This window comes from Pinus tabuliformis, chromosome 6, assembly GCF_031772625.1.
Source record: "Pinus tabuliformis cultivar Carrire ecotype Pingquan chromosome 6, CPIR1, whole genome shotgun sequence".
NCBI lineage: Eukaryota > Viridiplantae > Streptophyta > Pinopsida > Pinales > Pinaceae > Pinus > Pinus tabuliformis.
Genome location: NC_142292.1, coordinates 1504387996 through 1504400490, shown reverse-complemented (window position 1 = coordinate 1504400490; position 12495 = coordinate 1504387996). Strand labels below are relative to the sequence as shown.

At 40.9% G+C, this 12495-nt stretch overlaps 1 protein-coding gene across 2 annotated transcripts in view; it reads right to left on the bottom strand.

The window, feature by feature from the left end:
* LOC149264367 (mediator of RNA polymerase II transcription subunit 33A-like) overlaps positions 1-12495 on the bottom strand; it is a 100490-nt gene that overhangs the window by 65376 nt on the left and 22619 nt on the right. For both annotated transcript variants that reach the window (XM_089428014.1, XM_089428010.1), the window contains exon 2: positions 7518-7628. In XM_089428014.1, coding sequence (XP_089284140.1) covers positions 7518-7628 — 111 coding nt within the window. The remainder of the gene's footprint in view (positions 1-7517; positions 7629-12495) is intronic.

Below are 12495 nucleotides of genomic sequence, written 5' to 3'. Positions count from 1 at the left end.
ACGGGAGAACTAATCATCCCAGCCCACAGGAGAACTAATCATCCTTTTCCATAGTCGCCACGAGGTATCACAGGGAAAGGTTGAACCTGTCACCCTGTACATAATGCACCACCAAGGGAGGGTGAGTTGCCTTGTGGTCGTATGTCGCTCCAGTAAGTACCCCAAGCCCCCCAGAGCTCCCAGAGCTCAGTGCATGCAACATGTAGGACCCTTATACGAAGGTCTCTCAACGACTCCAAGTCGTTCGGGAAAATCACAGATTTGACCTTTCCCCGGGGCTTTGACAAAGTGTCTGCGACCTGTACATCAGTCTCAATGCGATGGAGCCTCCTCACTCATCGACTTACCATATCCCATATAAGGTAGTATATGATGTCAATCTACTAGAGCAATCATCGAATACAGGATTCCTCAATAATCGAATCCCCCCTGGCTGTCACAAAGAATCACAGTGTTATTCATCGTGTGTACAAACAGCTCACTGATGAGCTTCCACAACCAAGCAGCTTTACACGAGATCATACTCGTAACTATGTATTTCGTCTCGGCGATGCTTATAGTAACTGACTTCTGCTTCTTTCTCATCCATGATATCGAAGCAGAATCCAGAGAGAACCAACACTAAAAAGTGCTCTAACGATCCTCCACATTGTCTACCCAGTCAGCATTTGAATAATCATGCAGCTTCATATTTTCGGCAGTGTATTTCAATCCATGAGAGATTGTGACCTGAAGATATCTCATAAGATTCTTGGCACCAATCTAGTGAGGCTCAACCAAATATGAGCTCACCATGCTAACTGCAAAGCATATATACGGATGGAAGTTCACCAAGAACATCAATGCAGATGAGTTTATGAAACTCAGAGGCATTTCCCAAATCTGGTCCGGCATCACCACCATATAACTTTTGAAAGTTAAGATCCTCGAGGTAGTCACGGGCTTGCAGTTTACCATTCCATATCTGGAATCCAACTCCCTCTTACTTCTGCAAGTGAGAGGGTCTGCACCTGTCAGAAATAGGTCGTTTCTCAGAAGGTGCCGGTATGAGAGGTCTATCATCCACAACCTTCAAACAATGGTTTGGATCAGCTTCACTTTTATTGAATCTCAGCGTCATCAAACAGCTATCAATCCTCTCATATTAGGCCCGGGGTGTTTTACTTCAAGCCATAGAGGGCTTTCTTCCACCTGTATACATGAGATTCCCAATCATGAATCTCAAACCCCTCAGGTTGTTCCAAACCTATGGACCTGCTACATGAGGGGAATAGTCCCCTTGTAAGATTTTCCTTCGGTACATCTTTGACATGTATCTTCATGCTCTTCTTGAATTCAGGTATCTGAGTCACCATCTGACTCACATTGGTTAGGGCCTCATAAAGTAGATCTCAGGTGTTATAGATCAGATATGTCATGATCCCCAATGGACCATCCTACAACTTGACACAAATTGCCAACCCTGAACCCATGAGTAAAAGCATCTTTGAAAATTTCATTTTCAAACACGTACCTTTCCATCGATGAATGCCACCCTGTAACCTTTGACTTCCATTACCGAAATGGACACCAGGTTCTTCTTGTCATCAAGTACATAAAAGAGATTCTGTAAATGAATCTAGTTACCCTCATTCAATTGAAGGGTAACATTCCCTACACCCTTTCTGGGATAGGTGGCATTGGCTCCAAGTATAATCCCACGATTGTTTCCATCTCTACCAAATTAGAGAGAGCACCCTTCTATCTGATGAAGTGCCTTGAAGCACTATAATCGATAAGCCAGATTCCCAAAGAATCTGAAGGAGAGGGCCAATACAAGATAGTGCTTCTTTATCTTATCAGAAACAACATTTGATTCTTCATACCTAGGGTTCCTTGCTTTCTCTGAAGAGTCGGTCGTTTCCTTGATGACCTGCATTACCTGTCATTCCTCTGACCATTGAAGATGTCCCTGGAATGATTGTTATCATCATCAAGTGATGTGTCCCTGCCATTCGGACACTCCTTCGCATAATGGCCGAACTAGTTATCTGCCTTTCCTTCCACCCTGAGATCCGGTCTTCCAATGAAGTGATCTTTAGGTAGGCCATATTCCGTTGCGCCATTCTAATAATATTCTCTGCTTCGATTTCACCCTCGGTGAATTTGAAGAGGGATGAGGAACCCATTGATCCTTTTGTCCTTTCCTAACTGTCTTCGATGATTGCTCTTTCACTCTTGCTTGGGCATTGTCTTCACCTCAGCTCTGATACCATGTTAAGTTTAGGTATGTTCTATGCTTAGAGCAATTTATTTCAATTTTCATAGTTAGCTCAATATCTTTTCCAGATTAGCAATCACATCAGCATTAAAGTAAACTACAGATAGAACATAAACATAAATCGCAGAAGACAAGCCAAGACAAGAGGACACAAGGTGTGGCGCTAGCCAAGGACAAACCCCAATGTGGGGAACCCTTCATCAATTCTTCTTATATGTTCTTCATAAGTTCAGCAGAGAGAGAGAGAGAGATAGTACATTTACAACAGAAGTCAACACTTTGACTTATCTAGATAAGAGCATAGATCATCTCTAAGAAGATGATACATGAGATCAGTTGAAGACAAGTTGCTTCAACTGATTCTCCATCGTGTTGCATCTCGTCATCATGCTGCACCCATTCATTGAGCTGCTCTTGTCACGGAAATGCAACCAGTCATGGTTGTACCCATCACGGTGCACTATGCTGCACCACTCACAGTTGTACCCATACATGTTGCTGTACATATTGCCTCCACTATGCTGCAATCATTACAGTTGTACCTATACATGTTGTTGTACATACTGCCTCCACTATGCAACAGTTGTACCTATACATGTTGCTGTACATACTGCTTCCACTACAACAGTTGTACCTATACATGCTTTTGTACATACTGCTTCTGTCCCATAATATGTCCAACATATCATAACCAAACATTGCCCTATTGTCACCTATAGCAACAGCAGCTAGGTGACCTTTCAGGACAGCAACCAACTGTAGTATTGATCCTAAACTAGGATCCAACACCCTTGCAAAACACTGTTGAACTGATATTTGTCGACGTTTGTGACAGCCCTGGTTAGGGTACGTGTTGCAGCCCTAAACCCTTATGACAGTCCACAAACCAACCCTCAAAGGTTTGCAGCATTCCTAGTGAAGCTTCCTCTTTGTCCACACTGCCTTCTGAGGGGCTAGTCCACCTTAACAGCCCTCTACGCAGCTCTTTCTGTGTGCTAAGGCGTATGGCCTAGCACTGTCATCAGAAAGTCCCTACGCATGCCGAAACACACCTTCTTCTTCAGCGTTTTGTCCCTCTAGCTCTTCAGCCTTCACTACCCAGCAACTCGGCCCTTGAACAACAACTCAGCCTTGTCTTGATAGCCCTCAAACAGTCCTAGGACAGTCCGCAAATCAACCCAGCAAACTGTCCTCTTCTTGATCCTCTCTTGTTGTGGCTAGGGCATCTTCATACCACCTTTAGGTAGGGCATCGTAGGGCTTCATCTAGCGGTGGATTAGGGCCTTCCCTTTGCTGCGGATTAGGGCTCCCTTTAGCTGTGGATTAGGGCTCTTCTAGCTACGGATTAGGACCTCTTAGATCTACGGCCAGATCTCCTACAAGTCTGCGGCTAGGGCTCTCCTAAATGACCCTTCTTTGGGTTGCGTAGAAGACATCTCCTCTAGACCTCCTCTTCCACCAAAAACCCAAAACAAGTGGAGAGTGAGATCACAAGAGATGAGTCTAAATGACTTGAAGTCCTCCTTTATTTATATTAAAACGTTGAGCACAAGTGGGGTTTATTTGGTTGCTGGTCGACCTTAACGAATTGTCCCATAACACTAATAAATTCATATCTCCATGAATACTTATCGGAATCGGATGATCTTTAGATCAATCCTACACCTCTCAATAAGAGGGATCCAACAAAAATATCAGCTGCCATAAATAAGATGACCCACATCGAGTTTGGCCCTAGTTGCCAATTTTAACATATACCAATAGAGAAGAGGACAAAGTTGAAGCAATCAAGGGAGAAGGGCATATTTGTGGGCTATAGTGAGACCTCAAAGGCATATAGGGCCTTCATTATAGCACAAAGGAAGATCGTGGTGAGTCGGGATGTCAAGTTTGAGGAGGGCCTATTCAAGAAGTCACATGAGCCCCTTCCAGAGACGGAAGACAAGGAGCAAGTGGATCTGAAAATTGAGGAAAGTTCATCACCAACCACTCAGGGACTCGGTCTTTAGGTCAGGTGGAGGAATTGGAGGCTCCTTTCAGTTTTGTCAAGAAGAGGCCTCGATAGCTAGAACAGACATTGAGGGACGCTCAAGAGCAAGTGGAGGCTCTTAGGAGTACATTAAGGAAGAGTAAGCCATCGAGGAAGTTTTCCAACTATATGGCTCTAATGAGTAGCACCACCGATTCCAAGCCTACCAATTTTGAGGAAGCAACAAAACCAGCAAGTTTGGAGGGATGCCATGATGGGGGTATCACTCCATTATGAATAAGGATGAGTGGGATATAATTGCGACACTAGAGGGAATGCCAGCGGTGAGCTCCAAGTGGATATTCAAGAACAAGCATATTGCAAATGGCAACATCAAGAAAAACAAAGTGAGGTTTGTAGCGAGAGGGTTCTCTTAAAAGGAGGGAGTAGACTATGAGGAGACTTTTGCTCCAATTGCCAGGAATATTACAATTTGGACTATCATATCTATTGTCATGGTCATGGGGTAGAGGACACATCAACTGGATTCCTCAATGGAGTTATTGAGGAGGAGGTGTACATTGAGCAGCATCGGGGTTTTGAGATACATGAGAGGGATTCTCGTGTATGCAGGCTTAAGAAGGCCTTGTATCGACTCAAGCAGGCATCAAGGGTGTGGTACTCTAGGATTGATGGGTACTTATTGAGCATGTGCTTCACCAAGAGCAAAGTGGATCCCAACTTATATTTCATACTTGTTGAGGATGATCTATTTATTTTGGCATTGTATGTTGATGACCTATTCCTCAGGTGCAAAGAAGCTCATTGATGTGTGCAAAGAGGATTTGGCTTTGGAGTTTGAGATGAAAGGCATCAACTTCATGCATTACTTCTTACGGTTGGAGGTGTCGCACTGTAGCAGTAACAAAGCGAGATCTACCTTGGACAATGGAAGTATGCAATTGATATTTTGAGGAGTTTACGCATGGTGGACTGTAAGCCTATTACTACACCTACAATCGCCAATCTAGAGGAATTAAGTGCTTCATACAGAGAATTTGTGGATCCCACATTGTATAGGCAATTAATTAGTTCCTTGATGTATCTGGTCAACACTAGGCCAAATATTTTCTTTGTTGTAAACACCCTGAACAAGTTCATGGTGGAACCAAAGCAGGTTCATTGAATTGTAGTGAAGCATATACTCAGGTACTTTTATGGTACAGTAGAGTATGGGATGAGATATGTTGAGAGTGATGCAGTGAAGCTGCAAGGGTATACAAACTCAGATTGGGTTGGGAGTGCAATGGATAGGAAAAGCACCTCAAGGTGTTGCTTGAATTTGGGATCAGCAACAATTTCATTGTTCAACACAAAACAGGATTAAGTGGCACTTAGTTCAACAAAGGCAAAGTATATGGCTGCAAGTTTAGCAAGTTATAAGACTGTTTGGCTTCGCAAGTTACTTGCTACTGCTAGGCTATTTTGTCAGCAGTTGGAAAACTACATTGATTTACTATGATAATCAAAGTTGTATAAAACATTTTGAGAATCCAGTATTTCATGACTGGTCCAAGCATATTGAGATTAGGTATCACTTCATCAGAGACAAGATCTAGAGAGGAGCAGTATAATGGTGCATAATACCTTCCACACTAAGAGGAAGTGTTGAAGTTTAACAGAGAACAGGTGCTTCTGCAAAGGCGGTATCAAGCACGCAGGAGTTGTCCCAAGGCTCACTTAGGAAACTTGCTTAATTAACCCCAATTAATTGAGTAAGAGGTTTTTTATAATTTTCCAAAGTCTAACATAGGGAAAGCTTGTTACTTAAATTCAATTAATTGATGTTGGCTATTGAGCTAGGAAATTCTAAGGAAATGTAAGTTAATTAAATTTGTGACTTACTTAATCTTAACCATTGATCTCAAGTGAGGTGAGATCTAATCTCAGTCATCGGCCACTTTAAAGATTAGGGTTAGGAGTTTAGTTCAATAAAGAATTATAAAAGGCAACCAAAGGAGAGAAGAAGGCACATATTTGAGAAAAGCATTTTATCAACGAGTGAGAGAGCACACTGAGTGAAAAAGGAGTTTTGCCTGAGTATTCAGAATCAGGCCAAGGGAAGACAATACCACAGTATTTCAGCAGAGAGGAATCTTGTACGGGAGGAAATCAAAAGAAGGTTCAGTGGAGGAGTTGCCAGTCAGCAAGAAGGATGAGTTAGCTGCAGCCATATGGCTCAGCCAGCCAAGCCCACTTGCGGCCGTACAGTAGGATTTCTCAGCAGACATACAGGGAATTTCCAGGTTTTATCTTGTGTAAAATTCTGCTGTCAGTTGTAAATTTCTTCAGGGCCATTTTCTCAGTTATGGAGCCATCACTGTTCTGATTAATAAAGTGAAGTTCAATTTGAGGGTAAATTTCTGTGTGAGAGAATTATTTCCCGTGTTTGCTTCCACTAAAAATTTCCAAGTTAAAATTCCAGTGTATTTCTTATTCAATAGATTCAGATTTAATTTTCTGGGTTTTAATAATCTACTAGAATACTAAATCAGATATGGTATTAAAATTTTAACACTAAGAAGATTAACAACAATAATGGCAAACTAAATGGTTCTTTTAAGAGTCACAAAATTACCATCTGATCCTAGAGGTGGAGAGAATGTGGAAGATAGTTCCAAATAAAGGAAAATATTTTCAACTCTTACATTAAGTCCTAGGACAAAAACTAATTTTCTGCTATGAGCATTCTAAAGACATTTGCCAGACATGCTTTAGCTGCCCATATAGTCTTTCTTTAAAACTATATCCCCTATCCTTGGCATCGAAAGTTTTTTTCTCTGGTTGATGACTTGCTATTATTAAAGCAAGTGGTCATACCTACTAAGTTAAAGCAATGGATCATACCTGCTAGTAGCTATTACAGGAAAACTCTGGGAAGTATAGTATCAAAACAGAAAAGATCACAATATAGTTTATACGTAACTCAATTTCGAATCTTCTATTTCTAGGAAACATTCTAATGTTAAAATACATATCTTATTGTCATCACAAGGAGCAAAAATTATAAAAAGCACTCACTTCTCTCGTCATGATACCACATCTAGTAAAGCAGGTGAAAATGCATATTTGTTAAGTTCAAGATATATAATAGCAAAACAGAGAAGCTCATATTATGGTTTATATGTAGCTTAATTTTGAATCTTCTATTTCTAGGAAACATTCAAATGTTAAAATAGATATCTTATTGTCATCGAAAGGAGAAAAAATTATAAAAAGCACACTCACTTCTCTTGGCATGATGTCCCATCTAGTAAAGCAGGCGAAAATGCATATCTGTTAAGAAGTTCAAGATATAATCTGTAAGCTTCTGGCTGAAGTTGACGATAGGGAATTACCCTGCAAAAAATCAGATCAACATCATTTTCAAAAAAGCAAAATCAACAATAAGATTATCAATAAACACATTATAAAAGTTTATATCCTTATCAACAAACTTATGGAAGGAAATGACTAGTAGTATACAGATTTATCCAGAAAAAGGATAAAGAAAGTAAATTAGTGAACCTGATATATATGAACCCAACAGTTTTATAAAAATAATAGACTTCAGAAATCAAGAAAGCAACAAAAGAGTCACCAGCCATCTATGAAAATACATACTAGAATTTTCTTGCAGGTCCAACCAATGAACCTGAAAGAATTTATTTACAAACGTCATAAACCAATAGATTACCCTGCCACAACAAATTAAAGTTATAAAATTTCCAAGGCTATCCTACAAAAAAGTAACACTGGTGTCAGTTATTATGAACCAGGCAGGTTCATAACAACGATTTGAGATGGCTAGTCTATATTGATATCTCATTCCAAGAAAGAGGATTATAAGTATAGTATATGAATGGCATTTGATTATGTTACAAATTACAATGCTGATGTTATTATTTATGTATTATTCCACACCCTTCCTTCTCTCATTAACCTTAATCTCTTAATTATTCTTAATTATTATAATTGTGGCATATCACATGCCATTACATTTTGAAATGTTCTATTATCGAAGTACAAGTGGAATCCACAATTCCTATAGCATTTAGCATAATAAAATATATTAGTAGCAGTAGTGTGTTGAATTAATCATGCAAATTTCAAAAGCATTAAAATCTTCCTCTTGAAATTGTTGTTGGACTTCTCTCATAATCTGTTACATTCACTACTCTTCATATATTACGACTCAAGTTGTTCTCTACAGCACAGTTAATTCTGGGTAAGAAGTTTTTGAGGAAACTTCTAGATAAAATGGAATTAACTACTCTTGATTCCCTTCACCTGAATGGGGTTTCAGATATTTGACAGCCCTCCCGGTCTCAGAGATCTGACAGCCATCCCTAACTACACCCACCATCCATCCCATCAATCAGCTTGGAGGAGACCCAAGGGAGAATAATCTAGTTAAGAGGGGAGGCTATAAGGCCACCCCCCTCATTAAGCTCTCACATGCCAAGGGAGCCATGAGGAAGTTATGTTTCATCCTCCAGCAGCACACGACATGATGTGAGAAGCACTGATAGCACTCTACATAATCATTGAGGGGATGGTGCAAGGATCGGAGAATCCAGTTCTTGCCATGATTAGCAAAATGGAGTTTAAAACAGAGGCCCCAGTAGCCACCCACCTTTGTAGCAAACAGTAACCTTCATATAGAAAAAAATAGAGTATGCAAATGGAAAAGCCAATGGAAGTGAGTGGCAAAGATCTGGTTCATGAGACTCCATCGAACATAGAAAAGTAGGAGCAGAAAAACCCTCTGCTCTTAGAGGCTGACTTCAGAACACAAAGGCAACCATGAAGCCAACCAAATCATCTCAGTGCAGGCCAAAACAAACAAATACTCGGTGGATACCTCAGGGGTTGAGGATTGAGCAGTTAGAGGAACTGGTATGTCAGACAAAAAGGATAACCAGTAGTTCAAAAATTGATGCAGAACTGCCTGAATTGTGCTAGACACTGGTCAGTGGTTTCTCCAAAAAAAATCACAATTTTTTCCATAGTCTTCAACCTGTATTAGCAAACAAAGGAATTCGTAGCATGTCACTAGGAGAAACTCGAGGAGAGAAGCACTGAAGTTCTCAAAGACTATTGTGTGGAGTTAAGGAAGCTCAATGAGAAATACCAATTCCTCCTCTAGGCTATCCAAGGCTATGAGAGGAACGCAACAGATGACACCTCTTCAAGAGGATAAGGAGCAGAAGATTGGAACCAACCCCCAACACCCAATCAACCTATATGAAGAAGAGGTCTAAGATGCTTGATTTCCAAGTTCGCCCTCTACGTAGTTACATTTTGGTAGTGCCTTTTAGCAAGTTTTTCCACTAATGCTAAGATAGAAATGGAGGCAGATTCCCTCTCTATTTTGTGCTCAACTTCCATTGACTACAGAATATTATCAACCTTTAGCCGTAATAATTTAACCCACATATCCAGTTGGTTCTTCCAACTCGATATGGGAGCAATGCAACACGACTCTTATAAGACCCGTGAGTAGCCGCGGGTCTTGACGGGTTCTATAGCGAGACGGGTAACTCGCATAGAACCCGCGGTTTCTACCCATACCCAGCAAAACCCTCATAAAACTCGGATACCCGCATTGAACCCGTGAAGAACTGCACATGACCCTCATAAGACCTGTGGAGACCCTCAAAATTCGATTTTTTTTTTTTGGAGATCATGTGGAGGGAAAGGGAAAATGGAGGGAAAATGGAGTAGAGTCTTATACGGGTCGCTGAGTCAATAGCTAGATGAATCTTGTACGAGTACGAGTCATGCAACATTGTATGGGAGAAAGCATGTATTATTTAAACTATTTATGGAAAAAAGATTAAACACTTTGCTTGTTTACAAAAAAAACTACTAATTCCCTGAGCATTTTGTTACCCCTCAATCTAGCAGGTGTCCTAGGAGGGGCTCCAAAGGGGCAACTACTAGACCAAGTGGCAACAATGGGACAAAAACCCATTGTCACCTCAATCAATGTCCCCTACTCTTTATGGACTTTCACCAATGGGAGGAATCTCGATATAAGGGAAATCACTATGAATGGTATATCAATGATGGAAAGATAGTGATTTCAAGAGCCTGTTCATAGGGGGAACTCAAATGATAGAGCTTACTTTCTCAAGAAGCAAGGTGTAGGGCTCTCCAAGAAAGGCTTAAAAGGAAGCCTAGACCTAGGGTTTAGGGATATCACTTGATAAGAGATGCCCTAGACCTAAGATCCTTAAAGGAGAAGGGTTTCTAAAGTGGTCTTGTGAAATAAGAATGATGAGGTGTGGGGCCACAAAGAAGCCCAAGTGGACCCAAGCAAGGTCTAGGGTTTCGAGTGAAACTTCAGACAAAAGATCTAGACCAAGTAAGGGAGGAGAAAAGGATCAATGAAATTAGATTGGTTTGATTTGTGATGTAATGACCCTTAATGAAGCCACTAACCAAAGAAAACTAGGGTTAAGAACAAAGTTGGAGCTAGGGCTCAGGATAATTCCAAATCTAGCCATGGAAAGTCCTTCAAAATTTGTGAGGGCCTAGAGGACACCCCAACGCAATTGTAAGCCAAATTGCTCTTGAAATAGATGGCTATAATGGATTTCACTTGATGCCTTAGGAGACCTTTAGGGTTAGGGCTTAAGAAGGAGAAAAGGAGGTGAAAAAGATATTTGTTAAGGTGATCACCAAGGATAGGATTAGTGCCTAGCCTATTGGGAGAATGGAATCAATGTGCTTTCGAGTTTTGGAGTGCTTTTACCCAATCAAGGAGTCCTATGGCAACTTCGCATAGCCCTAGAAGCAGCTACTAGGTCACCAAAGGAATTTATACTTCTTGTTGCAACAATTTTATAACTTCTCAAGGCAGTTATGGAGATAATGTACCCCTAGGAACATTCATTCGCTATACCCAAGCCTGTAACATATGCAATACCCTCACAAGATCAAAAATTGACTAATTCACATTAAACTAGGACATAATTTCAGATTTCATGAGCAAAAATTCCATACATTATACATGTATTCAAGAGAGAAAAGCATAGCGAGTATATCCAATCATCAAAGAGAGACAAAATCGAAGCTCCAAGACCACGAAAGAGATTCAAACATCAAAATGCATCAATAATCATCCAATTCATCCATCAATAGCTATGGCAAAATTCTCAAGAAGAGAGAGATACAAATCCAAGTGATGATGAGAATCAAATGATCCTCTCATCAATATATATCATCCTCTAAGGGTTCGATGTGCCTAATTAGGCCTAATGATACCCCTACTAATAAAATAATGTACAAAATAACATTACTTGGTGACAAGCCCACCAAGATAGCTCCATAACATGAAAAATAAGCCTCTCAAGAGGGCCAAAATTATAGACAAGTAGCTAGGAGGGTCGTTGAAAGGCCTAATGGAGACCACCATGTGCCAAAATGAGTGGAAGGGCTCCAAAGGGCTCCAAATATAGTGATAAAGCGGGTGGCCCCTTGATCTCCAAGCAAATGACCTGTGGTGCTCCCAAGTGGTTGTGGGGGCACAAAATCATCCCCATGGGCCTCTGAATGGATTGAACACGCCTGTATCCCATTTGTAAGAGTCGAAATAATGATGCAAGCCCTCCCTTTGTCTCCCATAGTGAGAAACAACCTCATATGGGCCCTAGATCAACTGCCAAGTGTGGTGCAAGAGTGTAGTCGATTGGGCAATGTGGTCCAGGTGCTACATCATCATCAAATAGGTGGAACACAAACAAGCAATGGATGGTACTAAAAGATCCCATGCAATGGCTATCTGCTCTTTGCTACAACGGAGGACAATGGCTCTCAACGCACACCCTACAAGTGTCAATACAACCCTTTGGAGGGCTTGCAACCCTTATAGGGAGACCAAGCCCCAAGATGAAGACCACCTGTAATCCTATATAAGATCCAATGCGTCCCCTCACCTTACAGTACAACAACTCATCAGTGTAATTTAGTAAATGAGCTTACAAATGATGGAACCAAATGGACACTCCATAGTGACATGCCTTTTCATAATGGGCTTTAGAAGTTTAGAGTGTGTTGTCGCACAAAGTGTCTAAGCACCACGACAATGCTCAGAATAAGGGTTGTCACTCTAATCCTTACTCAATTCGTTTAGACTCTCTCCTAGACAAGCCAAGGGGGGTAGTCCCTAAGGTGAATGAATGAGAATAGCCTATGAAACACAAGCTCTAGGACAACTTGA